This window comes from Bufo bufo, chromosome 2 (genome assembly GCF_905171765.1).
Source record: "Bufo bufo chromosome 2, aBufBuf1.1, whole genome shotgun sequence".
NCBI classification, from domain to species: Eukaryota; Metazoa; Chordata; class Amphibia; order Anura; family Bufonidae; genus Bufo; species Bufo bufo.
In genome coordinates, this window is record NC_053390.1 from 38,745,323 (window position 1) to 38,765,332 (window position 20,010).

Genomic DNA, 20,010 nt, shown 5'->3' on the forward strand with positions numbered 1-20,010 from the left:
CGGGAGCGAGGATCTGTGTTCGGCCTCGTTCCCAGGGCGGCTTTGCTAGCTGGGAGGCTCCCTGCTCCTAGGTCTGCCTTGAGCGCCGAGCTGATCACTCGGTGCTCGATTTGTCTGTCTGTCAGTCATGTGACGCTGGCCACGTCACATGACCCTCACTCCCCACTATAAATACAGGCTGCCTGCTGGCCACAGGTTTCCTGTTAATTTTAGGTATCTGGTGATTGTTTTGTTCCTGCATACTTACCTGATCCTGTGTTCCCTGACGACTCTCTGCCTGCTCCTCCTGTACTGCGCATCTCTCCTGGTATCCTGACCCCGGCTTCCACCTGAGGATTCTTTGCGGACTCCTGTTGTACTTCGTTTCTCTCCTGGTATTTGACCTCAGCTTTTCCTGACTATTCTCTGCTCATTCCTTAGTACTGCATAGCTCTCTAGGTATTTACCCGGTCCGTTCACGTTCCGTTATTTGTCTTGTCTGTCTTCCCAGCACGTATCCTGCCGTCTAGTTGTCCCCTGTCATTAGGACTTGCGAGGCAAGTAGGCAGGGGTGAGGGTGGAGCGCAGTGGTCACTATTCTCCCCCCTGTGTGTAGTGTACGTTACCGTCACATCATGCTTGTGTTTCTGGAATCCGCTACCTGTTTGATTCCTGCCTGCTTGCCTTGACTCTTCTGTTGCTGACCCGGATTGCCTGACCAGTACCTGTGCCGCCTGCCCTGCCCTTGTTTGACTTTGCCTCTGCCTCATCCTTTGGTCCTGCACTGTTGCTCCTGGTTACAACTCGGCCTGCCGACTACGTCTGTACCTCTGGTACCTTGCTCTGGTACTTCCTGGTCCGCCTGGACCAGCTGCCTCATGTGCCAATCCTTCTCAAGAGGTAGTGACCTGGTGTTCCTCTCGAGAAAGCCTATCCCCACCATCAGGGGTACTGTGAAGAATGAGGGGTTCACTTACACAACGCCCTTAGAGGAGGTAGGACACGTGGCACAGTGGGTTCACACCCGCTGGTTCGTGACAGTGGGTGGAGGCAACAGGACTCAGTCTTTCTCTATGAGTGAGTGGGGGAAGCAGGACTCACAGGCTTTTTCTATCATTAGTTAGCTAATCGGGACTCACAGACTGTGAGTAAACAGGTGGAAGCAGCACTTTCAGATTTTTGTCCTTATTGGGTGTGATGGAGCAGGACTCAGGCTTTCTTTGAGTGGATTGAGGAAGCAGGACTCACAGGCTTTCTCTATGAGTGAGTGGGGGAAGCAGGCATGGGCGTAGGAAGCGGGGGGGGGGCGTATCCTCCCCAGGAAATAATGCGGGGGGGACAGGTATGGTGAAATCCCCCCCAGCGGGGCAATGTGTGCGGCGGGGCACTGAGATGAGCGCTTCCATGAGCTGTGCGGAGGAGCAGGGGAGAGGTGTGACCCTTTCCTGTTCCTCTCATAGGCTGCCGACACTAGGCGTCATCGCGCTGCCTGAGCCGTACAGCGCGGGATACAGGCCGGAAGAGGCCTGCATCGCATCGCTGCCAAAGAGGTAAGTATAAGTGTTAATTTTTAAAAAAATATATACAATACTTTTACTGGAACATGATTTGGGGGGCCGGACCCTGTTATTACTGGCACATAATGGGGGGGGGCTGTTATTACTGGCACATAATGGGGGGGGCACTTTTATTACTGGCACATAATGGGGGGGGCCCTGTTATTACTGGCACATAATGGGGGGGCCCTGTTATTACTGGCACATGATTGGGGGGGCCCTGTTATTGCTGGCACATGATTGGGGGGGGGCTGTTATTACTGGCACATGATTGGGGGGGCTGTTATTACTGGCACATGATTGGGGGGGGCTGTTATTACTGGCACATGATTGGGGGGGCTGTTATTACTGGCACATGATTGGGGGGCTGTTATTACTGGCACATGATTGGGGGGGGGCTGTTATTACTGGCACATGATTGGGGGGGCTGTTATTACTGGCACATGATTGGGGGGCTGTTATTACTGGCACATGATTGGGGGGCTGTTATTACTGGCACATGATTGGGGGGGCTGTTACTACTGGCACATGATTGTGGGGGCTGTTATTACTGGCACATGATTGGGGGGGCTGTTATTACTGGCACATGATTGGGGGGCTGTTATTACTGGCACATGATTGGGGGGCTGTTATTACTGGCACATGATTGGGGGGGGCTGTTACTACTGGCACATGATTGGGGGGCTGTTATTACTGGCACATGATTGGGGGGGCTGTTATTACTGGCTGATGAGAGGCACTGGGGGCTCTTATCTGAGGTCTGATTGGGGGTCATTCATATTGGGGTCTGAGCTGATGTGTGATCGGGGATCTTATTGGGGCTGTTAGCTGAGGTCTGATTAACATTGGGGGTCTGATTGGTGGTCTGACCTGAGGTGTAATGAAAAATATTTTTTTCTTATTGTGCCCACTTCCAGTCCGGAGCCCAGCTGCCCAGAGCACTGATCCGGAGCAGCTTGGAGAAAAAAGCCTCACAGTCCCCCACACTCCTTCTGCCCAGCCAAGCCAGCCAGCCCCCCTGAGTCTTCAGAACTGTAAGTAAATTATATATAAAGGGGAGATTATTGTTTCGGGGGGGGGGGGGGGGGCAGAGAAAGTACCCGCCCCTGGTGCCAAATACCCTAAGCACGCCACTGCCCCCAGGTTAGGAATCTAAATCTTTTGTTATCATTCAGTATTATCATTCTTCTTTAAATTTTGTCTTTTCTGGAACCTTAGCTTTATGCTTAAAAGTCAGTTTGAGTGAAGAAAGTCAGAATGGATATCCGCAAGTTTTTTACAAAGCCTAGTAAAGCAAATACATCCTCATCAAGCTCAGAAGCATGTCAACAAAAAGAGATCACTGAATCACCAGTCAGGCATCATTTTGTTGAGCCAGAAAAAGTTTTTTCACACACACACACGCACACTTAAAATTTAACGATATAAACAACTGGCGGTTTACTGAATAAGAATATACCCGGCGAGCAAAAATGCTGTCGTCTCCCCAGATTTTTGGGGGTTCCTACACCCATGGAAGCAGGACTCACAGGCTTTCTCTATGAGTAGGTGGAGCAAACAGAACTCACAAGTGGGTGGGGGAGGCACTAACAGGATTTCTCTGTGACTTGGCAATGGAAGGAACATTAATAGAAAATTTTAAATCCTCGAGCTCAGCCCAGGACCCTGTATGTTTTACTGCCCTTTGCTAGGATATTTTAAAGAAACCGCAGAAAATAATGCACTATAATAATAGATGCAAGCATAACATATGGACTAAGCCCTCACTCTACTGATAAAATCTGAGACACTTGGTCAATAGATTTTGATCAAAACAATCTAAACAAACCTACCAAGCGACAAGGTGGTGTCACGGATGGTGTTGCAGAAAATAAGAAGTAACAAATAAAGATCCGACTGACTTGATCCAAAACTAAGGAACAAAAGGGTGAGCCCTATTAAAGCCCTAGAGCTCTCCCTGGCTGCTCAGCCCATGCAAAGATCTCAATGATAGAAAGTTGCATGTCCACGTACCTCGACTGTGTGACACCTGAACACCCTATAATAGTGAGGGGACACGACCACCGGCTCCCTACACTAAATACGGAGGGAGCCAGGGTCACCTAGGATCAAGCCAACAGGAAAACACAAATACAGAAATAGACTTGAGGAACCAGCAGTAGCAACTTCAAGCAGTGAACAGAATCCAGGAAGTAGTATAAACCGCAAAGTGAAGCAGTATGGGAAGAGATATATAGGGAGGCAATCACTGCTAATAGATGACAGCTGGGAGAGGGAGAAGAGATGTCAAAGCGAAACCAAAACAAAAGAACATCATGCAGGAGGTACTGAAGAACGTCTATCAGAACTTCTCAGAGATCTGGCGGTGACAGGTGGTCTTAGTTCAGGCGGGTCCTACGCTAAACCTGCTTATGCATTTATGTTCAGGAGCGCAGACCCCGCACATATAGGGTGCTGCTTCTAGTTACCTCCATGTACAGGTGGGAGGAGCACACACCTATATGTACCACCTTAATCAATGTCGTCTATTAGATAGGTGGGGCAAAAGTGCACATGAATACTACTCCCAAGTAGGAGTGTATTTTCTGTGATTGTATAAATGTAGCCATGTACATCCGCAGCATTTATTATCATATCGTGCAGTATGTTTTTTTTTTTTTTTCGTGATTTATTTTAAGAAACCTGACAAATTTGCATTAAGATTTTCTGTGCTCTATAGCAGTAGATAGTCATAATAAGCATCCAAAATGTGAGAGTGAATCTGGATCGCACACCCTCATACTATGTTTTGATCTAATAACTGCTTCTCAGCAAAAAATATCATCGCTTCTCAGCGCAATTAAAGGTATACCGCCCCTATGCTGTATGCTATACATAAGGCATTAGTATACATTTTGATCAAAAAGCATAGATCCACTCACCATGACAAGGTTTAATTATGCTGAGAAGCAGATGGAAGCATAGTATGAGGATGTGCGATCCAGAGTTTTCCGCGCGGGTGCAATGCGTGAGGTGAACGCATTGCACCCGCACTGAATCCGGACCCATTCATTTCTATGGGGCTGTGCACATCATCGGTGATTTTCACGCATCACTTGTGGGTTGCGTGAAAATTTTCACACAACGCAGGCCCCATAGAAGTAAAAGGTGCTGCGTAAAAATCGCCTAGCATCCGCAAGCAAGTGCGGATGCGGTGCGATTTTCACGCACGGTTGCTAGGTGACGATCGGGATGGGGACCCGATCATTATTATTTTCCCTTATAACATGGTTGTAAGGGAAAATAATAGCATTCTGAATACAGAATGCAAAGTAAATTAGGCATGGAGGGGTTAAAAAAACAATAAACAAATTTAACTCACCCCATCCACTTGGTCGCGTAGCGGATCTCCTCTTCTTTCTTCAGGACCTGGGTAAAGGACCTTTGATGACGTCACTGCGCTCATCACATGGCCCATCACATGGTCCATCACCCTTGTGATGGACCATGTGATGAGCACAGTGACATCATCAAAGGTCCTTTACCCAGGTCCTGAAGACAGAAGAAAGAACGCGACCAAGTGGATGGGGTGAGTTAAATTTGTTTATTATTTTTAACCCCTCAATGGACATTTTACTAAGCATTTTGTATTAAGAATGCTATTAATTATGGAAAATAATAAAAGGGAATAATTAAGGGAAAATTATAAAATATACAGAACACCTAACCCAAACCCGAACTTCTGTTAAGAAGTCCGGGTTCGGGTACCAAACATGCCGATTTTTCTCACGCGCGTGCAAAACACATTAAAACGCTTTGCACTCGCGCGGAAAAATCGCGCATTTTCCCGCTACGCACCCGCATCCTATCCGGCCCTCACACGCGACGCCCGTGTGAAAGAGGCCTTACTCTTTTATTTGTCATAATAAGCAGTTTAAAGAAACGGTAGAACATGGGAGAAAAATTCTACAGGATACAGGTAAAGCAGGTCAGTCATAAGTCGTCACTCTACGTTTTAAGAAACATTTTGATTTTCGCTGCTTCTTCATTACATCTGCTTCTTGGAACGCTTGATGCCAAGTGCGACTAAGGTTACCTTTGTGAAATACATGATGCGCAGCTAATACTAAGATTTTAAATTGGGGTCAAGGAGCTTCAATCTACGTCACAATCCAACAATATAAGAACAAATATCTTTATAAATTAGCACATTGGGTAGAAGACGATAGACATCTTCTCGGTGGCCTTGAAAGATTCGACTTGTAAAACACTTGCGTGTGGTATAACATCCATTTGCAATCACTAAATGTGAACGTGCCCCAGGAGAGAAGCTCCAGGGAGAGACAGAGATTTATACAGCTCAGTGTCAACAGATCAGAAGACAGGAATCATTTGAGAGGAGCCGCCATGAAAGTCCTGACTCCTGTCAGCAGCAGGATAGCTCATGTTGTCCGCTTCTCTGCAGAACCTTGCACACTTTCTCCTTTTTCTTATGCCGCTTTCTTGCTTTTGTTACTTTTAGGATATTGCACTCCAAGCAAAGATACTTTTGCTTTATAAGACAAGCATTAGGTCCTTGAGTATTGGTTTGTGGCCAAAAAGAGAGACAGCCATTGCTGATCAGTGGGGGTATGACACCCGGGACCCCCGACGATCTGTCTTGAGAAGGCAACGCCGCGCCTGTCAGCACCACAGCTTTCGCGCCGCTTAACAAGTGCAGCGCTGTACATTGTATAGCAGCTGTGCTTGGTATTAGACGTGAATGGGGCTGAGTGTGTTAGGAACCCCACCGATCAGATACTGATGACCTATCCTGAGGATAGGTCATCTCTACAGAACGGGAAGTGTCAGTCTGAATGAGGCTCAGCGATCAGTGCAAAAACTGCGGGATTTTAGGATTTTTGAAAAATATAGACAGGGTCATGGTAAATTAAAAAATAAAATAAAATCACCAAACATTCTAAAAAATATATGTTCAACATAAAAACTTGATAATTTTCTGATGCCCTTAAAAATTCCCTTGATATTGAAACCATACGTAGGCGTGCAGTAGTGTGGTGGGTCCTCACCAGCGTCTTCTGCTCGGATTGTTTTCAGATTTTGGGTGGAGATCAAGATACATGTATGTAGGTGGGGATGAAGGTTGGCACATGTATATGGTGGCTGCTTTCCAAAATGGACTGCTTTGTCTGTAAAGGACGGTGGGGGAGGACTGAAGGTCTTTATTTTAATTTTGCTCAATGACCCTCCCCTCTTAGTTCACGCCCCTGAGGATTTCAGTTTCTGCTATCGGGGATTTATCATGACTTCAACAGGACTTTATAGGACCAAGAGACCGGGAAAGCCATACCTAGGCTTTTCATCAAAGTTGGCCTGAATCTAAATACCCCAGCCAAGGCAAAGTGACTTGTTGGTGTCCTCTCCCCAGTTCACAGCACCAGGGACTGGCTATGCTCCTGACCAAAATTATATCTTCAATCACCCAGATTTCCAAGAACAGATAAACTAACAGCTAAGCCTTGTTGCTTTATTCAATGACTGCAAGTTTCAAATAGATGTTGTGTTTCAACCTTACTAATTTTCAAGATCTCTGTTTAATGTCAGGGAATGGTAACATTATTTTGCTTCCATCCAGAAGTTGAAAACCTGCACCCACCTAGCTGTGCACAGTTGAGGGTTTGCTACAATTGTATCCAGTCTGGACAATCCTCTGTCTGGACTCCAGACTGATACATTTTATTTGCACTGATACATTGTAGCAAACTACAAAGCTAGGAGAAAAGCTTACAGGCTGTGAACTGATCCCATTAACCAACCTTCTATAAGCCAATGAGTACCACTGGATTGGGGAGCTGCCTTGACTGGCACCTTGCTTCCACGAAATGGCTACTTCGGTGTCAGACACGACCACGACCTGGGGCTGGAGCGGTGGATCGGGCACCATGCACATATCTGTAGAAAGCAAAATAATGGAGCTCAGCTGTGTCACAAAGAAGACAAATAGTTGTCATTTATGAATCTGAAGTGAATAACTACCCATTAACTCAGCCTCCCTGAATCCCCGAGACAGATCAGGGCTTCGATCGGCAGTGATTACTGCACTGATTCATTGCATTCATCACGGCTCATTTGTGAAGAGCAACATCAGTGAAAATCCATGTGTAAGTAAATAAGCAGGTAACAAGGTTATTATCCATGTGTGCCCATTGCCTGACGTACTAGTCTGTAGAATCAGAGCCACCGCTACATCCTAACAGTCCACATTCTACAGACACTTATACACCTGACAAGATGCCAGATTATAGACTGACTGCAAGTGTATTATTTTCCCATGTAGGGTGCATGGGGTCAGATTTCCTAATTCATTTCTGGCTTACTGATATTTTCAAGAAATCTGTTATACAACAGATGGCCTCTCTGTCCTGCACAGACTTGTTACATTCTAGTAACTTATGTAGGAGCAGTATAATAGCAGTTATATTCTTGAACATAGCAGCAGTATTATAGTAGTTATATTCTTGTACATAGGAGGCAGTATTATAGTAGTTACAGCCAGGTCCATAAATATTGGGACATTGACACAATTCTAACATTTTTGGCTCTATACACCACCACAATGGATTTGAAATGAAACGAACAAGATGTGCTTTAACTGCAGACTGTCATCTTTAATTTGAGGGTATTTACATCCAAATCAGGTGAACGGTGCAGGAATTACAACAGTTTGCATATGGGCCTCCCACTTGTTAAGGGACCAAAAGTAATGGGACAGAATAATAATCATAAATAAAACTTCCACTTTTTAATACTTGGTTGCAAATCCTTTGCAGTCAATTACAGCCTGAAGTCTGGAACGCATAGACATCACCAGACGCTGGGTTTCATCCCTGGTGATGCTCTGCCAGGCCTCTACTGCAACTGTCTTCAGTTCCTGCTTGTTCTTGGGGCATTTTCCCTTCAGTTTTGTCTTCAGCAAGTGAAATGCATGCTCAATCGGATTCAGGTCAGGTGATTGACTTGGCCATTGCATAACATTCCACTTCTTTCCCTTCAAAAACTCTTTGGTTGCTTTTGCAGTATGCTTTGGGTCATTGTCCATCTGCACTGTGAAGGTCTGTCCAATGAGCTCTGAAGCATTTGGCTGAATATGAGCAGATAATATTGCCCGAAACACTTCAGAATTCATCCTACTGCTTTTGTCAGCAGTCACATCATCAATAAATACAAGAGAACCAGTTCCATTGGCAGCCATACATGCCCACGCCATGACACTACCACCACCATGCTTCACTGATGAGGTGGTATGCTTAGGATCATGAGCAGTTCCTTTCCTTCTCCATACTCTTCTCTTCCCATCACTCTGGTACAAGTTGATCTCATCTGTCCATAGGATGTTGTTCCAGAACTGTGAAGGCTCTTTTAGATGTCGTTTTGCAAACTCTAATCTGGCCTTCCTGTTTTTGAGGCTCACCAATGGTTTACATCTTGTGGTGAACCCTCTGTATTCACTCTGGTGAAGTCTTCTCTTGATTGTTGACTTTGACCCACATACACCTACCTCCTGGAGAGTGTTCTTGATCTGGCCAACTGTTGTGAAGGGTGTTTTCTTCACCAGGTAAAGAATTCTTTGGTCATCCACCACAGTTGTTTTCCGTGGTCTTCCGGGTCTTTTGGTGTTGCTGAGCTCACCGGTGCGTTCCTTCTTTTTAAGAATGTTCCAAACAGGTGTTTTGGCCAGGCCTAATGTTTTTGCTATCTCTCTGATGTTTTTTTTTTTTTTTCAGCCTAATGATGGCTTGCTTCACTGATAGTGACAGCTGTTTGGATCTCATCTTGAGAGTTGACAGCAACAGATTCCAAATGCAAATAGCACACTTGAAATGAACTCTGGACTTTTTATCTGCTCATTGTAATTGGGATAATGAGGGAATAACACACACCTGGCCATGGAACAGCTGAGAAACCAATTGTCCCATTACTTTTGGTCCCTTAACAAGTGGGAGGCACATATGCAAACTGTTGTAATTCCTGCACCGTTCACCTGATTTGGATGTAAATACCCTCAAATTAAAGCTGACAGTCTGCAGGTAAAGCACATCTTGTTCGTTTCATTTCAAATCCATTGTGGTGGTGTATAGAGCCAAAAATTTTAGAATTGTGTCGCAATATTTATGGACCTGACTGTATATATAAGTAATGTATGGTTAGTTCAGTCATGGTTCTTACCCGGAGATAGAGTTGACACATCTCTTGGCATACTGGCTCTTCCTTTACCTGCCCAGCTATAGGCTCCAACACTAACCCGATGCAGTGTTCCTGGCTGTAAATTGTTGAGGATGACTTTCTAATGGGAAAGACAAGAATATTCATGTATCACTTGCAGTAAATGACTTTTCTAGCTCTCATAATGCTGAATTGAACATTTGACCACTTCACAGTAGTGAACGACTCGAGGACTTTTACTTGCTTTTTATGGAGTATACCTACTTTTCTTTAGGAGGGAAAAGCTCTTAAATGTGAATCAGTCACCTGTACCCCCCCCCCCCCCCCCAGCTTTTTTACATACTCTTTTCTATTGCAATGAATGACTGGGGAAAGCTCATGTATATCAGGACTCAGTGACTGGAGCTGTGTAATAGAGAATTTTAGCAAAATGATTGCGTCCGTTAAAGGAGGTGACCAGGGGACATCGCTATAAGGGGAGCAGACATAGCAGTTGCATCCAGCCCTGTTACACATTCTACATTGGGCCTAGGAGCTTCATGTTAGTCCACTGAAAGCCTATCATATGTGAATTCAAGGTCAGAACCCAGCGTGATCTCCCTTTAAGTCACAGACACTTTTGGGAATAGTGAGTTTTGACACAATTGCAGACCTGGTTCATGTTTTAACTTGTGACACGAGAAGGACATTTACAGGAATAAGTCACATCTGCTGAATATACAACAGCAAATTTAGAATTGGTATTTGCACCTACAAAAAAAAATGATTTATGGTGGAAATAAAAAATAAAAAAGTTTTGTCCAAGTTGGGCAACCAGTCTTCAGAACAGAGATGCCCTGGTGATCTGCTGACCACTACGCGAGGTCAGCTGGGATGGAAGGGTCAAGATGCAAGCAGACATTCATTTGTGTAGGCACACATGCAAATGGAAGCTCCTGCCCTGGGTCCCATTGCAAAAACTAGAAAAAAGCCCCATCATTCAATACGGGAGGTGTTGATGCGGCCCGGAAGAGTGCCTCTTGGCTTTGGCTCATGCCTGTAGAGCAGCGGTTCTCAACCTAGGGGTCGCGACCCCTTTGGGGCTCGATCGGCCCTTTCCGGGGGGTCGCCTGAGGCTTCCTATTGTGGGTCCAGGCCCGTCGCTAACAGACAGGCAAAACAAGCAATTGCTTGGGGCCCCGAGCTGGTTGGGGCCCCGAGCTGGCCCGGGGCCAAGCAGAGCCGGTGCTTGTTTTGCGGCTGAGTAACTCAGAAGATCCGATGGTATATTCTAACCCCCAGGCGTTCCCATGGTGACGGGGACGCTTGCCTGGGGGTTAGAATATACCATCGGATCTGAGTTTTACGAGCTCAGTGAGATCGTAAAAACTCAAATCCGATGGTATATTCTAACCCCCAGGCGTTTCCATGGTGACAGGGACGCTTGCCTGGGGGTTAGAATATACAGGGCCACGCCGCTCACAACAGTATATTTATAAACTAATCAGTAACTACTTTAACTTTAATCATTGCTCATTGCTGAGCTCTTTACTTGGATTATAATTTATTTGGATATGGGATATCTTACTTTGTCTTAGCTCCAGTAATAGCAGGCAGTGCGGGGGGCGGCGCTCACTCACTGACGTCACGCGCCTGCTCCTCTCACTAGGCGGCGCAGGCGCGTGACGTCAGTGAGTGAGCACCGCCCCCCGCACTGCCTGCTATTACCGGAGCTAAGACAAAGTAAGATATCCCATATCCAAATAAATTATAATCCAAGTAAAGAGCTCAGCAATGAGCAATGATTAAAGTTAAAGTAGTTACTGATTAGTTTATAAATATACTGCTGTGAGCGTCGGGGAGGGAGATCTGTGGATGGCACTGTAGGGGGATCTGTGGATGGCAGTGCCATCCACAGATCTGCCTACAGTGCCATCCACAGATCCCCCCTCCCCTAAACAGTGCCATAAACAGTGCCATCCATGTTTAGGGGGGAGATCTGTGGATGGCACTGTTTAGGGGGGAGATCTGTGGATGGCACTGTTTAGGGGAGGGGGGGATCTGTGGATGGCACTGTTTAGGGGGGGATCTGTGGATGGCACTGTTTAGGGGGATCTGTGGATGGCACTGTTTAGGGGGGATCTGTGGATGGCACTGTTTAGGGGGAGATCTGTGGATGGCACTGTTTAGGGGAGGGGGATCTGTGGATGACACTGTTTAGGGGGATCTGTGGATGGCACTGTTTAGGGGGGATCTGTGGATGGCACTGTTTAGGGGGGATCTGTGGATGGCACTGTTTAGGGGAGGGGGGGATCTGTGGATGGCACTGTTTAGGGGGGATCTGTGGATGGCACTGTTTAGGGGGATCTGTGGATAGCACTGTTTAGGGGGGATCTGTGGATAGCACTGTTTAGGGGGGGATCTGTGGATGGCACTGTTTAGGGGGGGATCTGTGGATGGCACTGTTTAGGGGAGGGGGATCTGTGGATGGCACTGTTTAGGGGGGATCTGTGGATGGCACTGTTTAGGGGGGATCTGTGGATGGCACTATTTAGGGGGGAGATCTGTGGATGGCACTGTTTAGGGGAGGGGGATCTGTGGATGGCACTGTTTAGGGGAGATCTGTGGATGGCACTGTTTAGGGGGGATCTGTGGATGGCACTGTTTAGGGGGGAGATCTGTGGATGGCACTGTTTAGGGGAGGGGAGATCTGTGGATGGCACTGTTTAGGGGGTGATCTGTGGATGGCACTGTTTAGGGGGGATCTGTGGATGGCACTGTTTAGGGGGGAGATCTGTGGATGGCACTGTTTAAGGGAGGGGGGATCTGTGGATGGCACTGTTTAGGGGAGGAGGGATCTGTGGATGGCACTGTTTAGGGGGGAGATCTGTGGATGGCACTGTTTAGGGGAGGGGGATCTGTGGATGGCACTGTTTAGGGGGAGATCTGTGGATGGCACTGTTTAGGGGGGATCTGTGGATGGCACTGTTTAGGGGGGGATCTGTGGATGGCACTGTTTAGGGGGAGATCTGTGGATGGCACTGTTTAGGGGAGGGGGATCTGTGGATGACACTGTTTAGGGGGATCTGTGGATGGCACTGTTTAGGGGGGATCTGTGGATGGCACTGTTTAGGGGGGATCTGTGGATGGCACTGTTTAGGGGGGAGATCTGTGGATGGCACTGTTTAGGGGAGGGGGGGATCTGTGGATGGCACTGTTTAGGGGGGATCTGTGGATGGCACTGTTTAGGGGGATCTGCGGATAGCACTGTTTAGGGGGGGATCTGTGGATAGCACTGTTTAGGGGGGGGATCTGTGGATGGCACTGTTTAGGGGGGATCTGTGGATGGCACTGTTTAGGGGGGATCTGTGGATGGCACTGTTTAGGGGGGATCTGTGGATGGCACTGTTTAGGGGGGAGATCTGTGGATGGCACTGTTTAGGGAGGGGGGATCTGTGGATGGCACTGTTTAGGGGGGATCTGTGGATGGCACTGTTTAGGGGGGAGATCTGTGGATGGCACTGTTTAGGGGAGGGGGGATCTGTGGATGGCACTGTTTAGGGGAGATCTGTGGATGGCACTGTTTAGGGGGGATCTGTGGATGGCACTGTTTAGGGGGGAGATCTGTGGATGGCACTGTTTAGGGGAGGGGAGATCTGTGGATGGCACTGTTTAGGGGTTGATCTGTGGATGGCACTGTTTAGGGGGATCTGTGGATGGCACTGTTTAGGGGGGATCTGTGGATGGCACTGTTTAGGGGGGAGATCTGTGGATGGCACTGTTTAGGGGAGGGGGGATCTGTGGATGGCACTGTTTAGGGGGGATCTGTGGATGGCACTGTTTAGGGGGATCTGTGGATAGCACTGTTTAGGGGGGGATCTGTGGATAGCACTGTTTAGGGGGGATCTGTGGATGGCACTGTTTAGGGGGGATCTGTGGATGGCACTGTTTAGGGGGGATCTGTGGATGGCACTGTTTAGGGGGGATCTGTGGATGGCACTGTTTAGGGGGGAGATCTGTGGATGGCACTGTTTAGGGAAGGGGGATCTGTGGATGGCACTGTTTAGGGGGGATCTGTGGATGGCACTGTTTAGGGAAGGGGGATCTGTGGATGGCACTGTTTAGGGGGGATCTGTGGATGGCACTGTTTAGGGGGGATCTGTGGATGGCACTGTTTAGGGGGGATCTGTGGATGGCACTGTTTAGGGGGGGGATCTGTGGATGGCACAGTTTAGGGGAGGGGGGGATCTGTGGATGGCACTGTTTAGGGGAGATCTGTGGATGGCACTGTTTAGGGGGGATCTGTGGATGGCACTGTTTAGGGGGGAGATCAGTGGATGGCACTGTTTAGGGGAGGGGTGATCTGTGGATGGCACTGTTTAGGGGGTGATCTGTGGATGGCACTGTTTAGGGGGATCTGTGGATGGCACTGTTTAAGGGAGGGGGGATCTGTGGATGGCACTGTTTAGGGGGGCTCTGTGGATGGCACTGTTTAGGGGGGGGGTCTGTGGATGTCTTTGTGATTAATTACTCTGCTTTAATTATGTTCAATTTGTAGCAATAAAAATACATCCTGCATATCAGATATTTACATTACAATTCATAACAGTAGCAAAATTAGTTATGACGTAGCAAGGAAAAAAATTTAATGGTTGGGGGTCACAACTACATGAGGAACTGTATTAAGGGGTCACGGCTTTAGAAAGGTTGAGAACCACTGCTGTAGAGGGACCTAGAAAGATGCATACAGACTACTTGTCTTAATAGGGCAAGCAATTATTGCACCATTTCAGCTTTACCTGGCCATAGACATTGGATGTCATGTTCTTTCCGATGACATCATCAGCCCTGATATTCCATTGCATAATTACATCAATAAGTCAAGGAACATATGTGGATCCCAAATGGCTCTGTCACTACTTATCTCTTCTAGGGTAATAAAAAAGATCAGACAGGGACCGTATCCTGTCCAGTCCATCTCTCCTGGGCAAATGTGGCAGCCCCCATAGATTGGATTACCAGTGCTTCTCAATTATTTTCTGTCATGTTCCCCCTAGGAAGAAGAAAACATTTTGCGCCCCCCGATATATGTAAATAGTATCATTTGTCTATAAAATTGTAATAAGTACACCTCTGCACCTCTGTGGATGACGGACACTTATGGGGGGATCTGTGGATGACGGACACTTATGGGGGGGATCTGTGGATGACGGACACTTATGGGGGGATCTGTGGATGACGGACACTTATGGGGGGATCTGTGGATGACGGACACTTATGGGGGGGATCTGTGGATGACGGACACTTATGGGGGGATCTGTGGATGACGGACACTTATGGGGGGGATCTGTGGATGACGGACACTTATGGGGGGATCTGTGGATGACGGACACTTATGGGGGGATCTGTGGATGACGGACACTTATGGGGGGATCTGTGGATGACGGACACTTATGGGGGATCTGTGGATGACGGACACTTATGGGGGGATCTGTGGATTACGGACACTTATGGGGGGATCTGTGGATGACGGACACTTATGGGGGGAAACGTGGATGACGGACACTTATGGGGGGATCCGTGGATGATGGACACTTATGGGGGGATCTGTGGATGACGGACACTTATGGGGGGATCTGTGGATGACGGACACTTATGGGGGGGATCTGTGGATGACGGACACTTATGGGGGGATCTGTGGATGACGGACAGTTATGGGGGGATCTGTGGATGACGGACAGTTATGGGGGGATCTGTGGATGACGGACACTTATGGGGGGGATCTGTGGATGACGGACACTTATGGGGGGATCTGTGGATGACGGACACTTATGGGGGGATCTGTGGATGACGGACACTTATGGGGGGATCTGTGGATGACGGACACTTATGGGGGGGATCTGTGGATGACGGACACTTATGGGGGGGATCTGTGGATGACGGACACTTATGGGGGAATCTGTGGATGACGGACACTTATGGGGGGGGATCTGTGGCTGGCACTGTTACAGGGGGATCTGTGGCTGGCACTGTTATATATGTGCCATCCACAGACCGCCCACCCCATAACATGACGGACACTTATGGGGGGGATCTGTGGATGACGGACACTTATGGGGGGATCTGTGGATGACGGACAGTTATGGGGGGATCTGTGGATGACGGACAGTTATGGGGGGATCTGTGGATGACGGACAGTTATGGGGGGGATCTGTGGATGACGGACACTTATGGGGGGATCTGTGGATGACGGACACTTATGGGGGGATCTGTGGATGACGGACACTTATGGGGGGATCTGTGGATGACGGACACTTATGGGGGGGATCTGTGGATGACGGACACTTATGGGGGGATCTGTGGATGACGGACACTTATGGGGGGGATCTGTGGCTGGCACTGTTACAGGGGGATCTGTGGCTGGCATTGTTATATATGTGCCATCCACAGACCGCCCACCCCATAACAGTGCCATCCACAGACCCCCACCCCTTAACTGTGCCATCCACAGATTCCGTGTGCCCGCCGCCGCCGTTTAAAGTTAATAAACATGCCCCCTCACTCCTAATAGTACTGTATATCCGAATTTCTTCTGTATAATGCCGGCAGGCGGGCCGGGCGGCCGGCGCGTCCCTCAGTGACGTCACTTGTCTGCGCCGCCTGCTTCATTCATAAAGCAGGCGGCGCAGGCACGTGACATCACTGAGGGACGCGCCGGCCACCCGGCCTGCCTGCCGGCATTATACAGAAGAAATTCGCACACCCCAAAGGCCGGCCCTGAACGAGCCCCCCTTACGGAGCCTGGTGCCCCCCCTGGGGGGCGCGCCCCACTATTTGAGAAGCACTGTATTAATCTAAAGTTTTAAATGAAGGGCTTATGCAAACCCCCGAGTTCTATTGGGGCCCTGCTGTCAGATTTTGTATAAGTCTGAAAGTTAATAGGTTAAGATGGAAAAGAAAAATATATAAAAAATAAAATAAAAATGCAGTACCGAGAATGTCCACTAGTTGAGCAAAACAATTCAAACAGAATGTCATATTACAATGTATTTTAGCCATTATTTGAATAGTAAACATTTTTTTTAGACCACTACAGATATTGCAGACACTAGGGTCTTCTAGAAACGTGGTCATCCAAGAGAAGCCAATATATATATAGGATATCAGGGGACTGAAAATCCTTCAAAACTGTAGCCCATGTTAGATATATTCTTTCAGTGTAATTTCTATACTATCTTTCTGACCATATATGTTCTACTCATATTGGTCATGGATCCTATAAAGATGCAGATCATGATACAAGGGTGAACAGAACCTATAATATTATTATTATTATTATTATTATTATTAATAACAGAACCTAACAAGTGCAGTACTAGTTAAAACCACTAGGGGATCAAGTGTAGAATGTCTCTTTCTACACATATAATCAATATGTGCATCGTTCCTCTCAGTCAATATGCGGACCCCCAGTATCCTGATAGGCAGCAGGTAGATAGATGACAAATACCAAGACACCTCTAAATAAAATGAAGTTCCCATCAGAAAACACTGATCATCTGTCCCATAAAGTTACATTGTGCCAACCAGTAACTGACAGTCCTGTTTCCGACAGTCCTTGACTGACTTAGTTTATTTTGATTCCATTTCCATCATCACCGGCCATGTATGCAATGTGCTGTAATGATGGGAGAAGGTCGGCATCTCCGCACACCATCTGGTATAGATAGTCTTATATTCTACAAAGGAGTGGTGTTCATGTGTTTCGGATGCTGGATGCAAGTGAGACACCAACAAGCCTTGGATGGGGTATTTAGATGCAGGGCTAGGGTTACAAACTGAATCTTTGCCCCTGGGGAGGGAAATCCGAGCTACACCCCTGAGGCCTAGAGTTTGCTGCCTTCCCTTTGCTTGTTTTGCTATGGCCGCGTTCTGAGGTTGCAATGACTGCATGAAAACTAAACCCAATGACTGTAAGAAAGAGGTCCTGCACAGGTTCTTACCACCCAGTACCAATGAGGACAGAACCAGATAGATTGGAAACCCTTATGGCTCTCATACACATTAAGGTTCCATTCACACGTCCGTAGGTGTTGTGCAGTCTGAAAATTGCGGATACCGTCTGTGTGCGTTCCACATTTTGAGGCCGGCCCTATGATTGAAAAGTATATTCTTGTCCGTGGACATGCTTTATATTTTTTGTTGAAATGAATGGGTCCGCACCTGTTCCGAAATGGGTCCGCACCTGTTCCGAAATGGGTCCGCACCTGTTCCGAAATGGGTCCGCACCTGTTCCGAAATGGGTCCGCACCTGTTCCGAAATGGGTCCGCACCTGTTCCGGACATGTAAATGGACCCTAAAAAGCATCTGTCGGCCATTTGGTACCTATGATATGGACTGATCTGTTACTATGTTGGTCCCATGTTCATATGTGCCCGCATTGCTGAGAATAATAATGTTTTAATATATGCAAATGAGCCTCTAACACAACTGGGGCATTGCCATTACACCAAGAGGCTCTGCTCTCTCTGCAATTGCCACATCCTCTGCATTTGATTGGCAGCGCCAGGCATGATTATGTTTTCACTGCCTGGAGATAGGGCAGCAGTTGCAGAGAGAGCAGAGCCTCTAGGTGTAATGGTAACGCCCCCGTTGCTCCTAGAGGCTCATTTGCATATATTAAAACATCATGTTTCTCAGCAATGCGGGCACATATGAACAGGGGACCAACACAGATGCCTTCAGCTGCCAAGTGCACATGTAACAGGTCAGCCAGTGTCATAGGTACAAAACTGCTGACAGATGCCCTTTAAAGTATTGTTGGCTGAACCCCCATGAACAGAGGGTACAGTCTAATGCAGGCATCTCAAACTCGCGGCCCTCCAGCTGTTGCAAAACTAGAACTCCCAGCATGCCCGGACAGCCTACAGCTATCAGCCTACAGCAGAGCATTGTGGGAGTTGTAGTTTTACAACAGCTGGAGGGCTGCGAGTTTGAGATGCCTGGTCTAATGTGTATGGGAGCTCCCGATTCTTCCTGGACTGATGCTGTTGGGTAAGATGAGCGCTGGGTGTAGTGAATATCGAGAGAATGCCAAGAGTGTGCAAAGCAGTAATCAAAGCAAAAGGTGGCTACTTTGAAGAACCTAGAATATGACATATTTTCAGTTGTTTCACACTTGTTTGTTATGTATATAATTCCACATGTGTTAATTCATAGTTTTGATGCCTTCATAGTCATGAAAATAAAGAAAACTCTTTGAATGAGAAGGTGTGTCCAAACTTTTGGTCTGTACTGTATATATATATATTTATATATATATACACACACAACTACAAACCATCAGACACATCCTCAGCCGAGCACAACTCTACTTACAAACATTTCCATCGCCTCCAGCTGCCCCTGAAATAGAAACAGTTATTGTTGATTTTTTTTCTATGGATAGCATCACAATTATAAAATGTATCAAATCAATGAAAGAGAAACCATAGAGATACAGACATCTGGAGACAAGGCTCGATACCGAAACGCTACAGTCCTCTGTGGTGAATGGTGGTCCTCTCAGGGGTGGGAACAAGAGCACTTCTCGGTTGTATGGTCTACAAGAGGAGGCCGCAGGTTCTCGGCCAGAAATAGCTGCACACGACTAAAGGACTATAAAATCTTACAAAAACAGAAAACATATCCTAACCTTACAGGGGCCGTATCAGATATAAAGGGTCTTTTTTTTTTTTCTTTTCAAACACAAATGAACAACTCAGACTGAATGAAGCAGCTCTCTCTGCCCCTACCCTAGCAGGAAGTCTCAGGACCAGTGTGCTCTGGATTGGAAACACCATTCACTCGCAGCTGAACCTGTCTGCAGGATTTGGAATTTTAACTCTGCCATTTCCAGCACACATATCTGCTTCTACAGATACTTAGAAGGGGGTTCCAAGTGTGCAATCTTAATGGCCTGTCTTAAATATTTGAATCTAACACTCCACACCTGTGTAGATCAGCTGAATGAAGGGGTTGCAATTCTCCAGCTGTAGTTTACCAGATACAGCGCCACACATTTGGTTTGTGGCTGTGGCTGGTACTGCAGTTCAGTCACATTCATTTGAGCTGCAGTGCCAGGCTCTGCCTGAACAAGATGTTTGGCGCTGTAGCTGGTAAACCATGGCTGAGGGAACAGCAGACACTTAATTCTGTTGACTGTGGGAACACCGGGGTTTCACAGTTTAGATGTTAATAGGCCAATGTTATATTCCTTTTGTTTTATATTGAAGGAATTTATGTGGATTTTGG

At 47.2% G+C, this 20,010-nt stretch overlaps 1 protein-coding gene across 1 annotated transcript in view; it reads right to left on the reverse strand.

The window, feature by feature from the left end:
• The window catches only part of EGFLAM (EGF like, fibronectin type III and laminin G domains), a 129,256-nt gene that overhangs the window by 61,639 nt on the left and 47,607 nt on the right, over positions 1 to 20,010 (reverse strand). The window contains exons 4-6 of the mRNA XM_040420956.1: positions 19,096 to 19,122; positions 9,741 to 9,858; positions 7,331 to 7,466 (exon numbers count right to left, since the gene is read on the reverse strand). Coding sequence (XP_040276890.1) covers positions 7,331 to 7,466; positions 9,741 to 9,858; positions 19,096 to 19,122 — 281 coding nt within the window. The remainder of the gene's footprint in view (positions 1 to 7,330; positions 7,467 to 9,740; positions 9,859 to 19,095; positions 19,123 to 20,010) is intronic.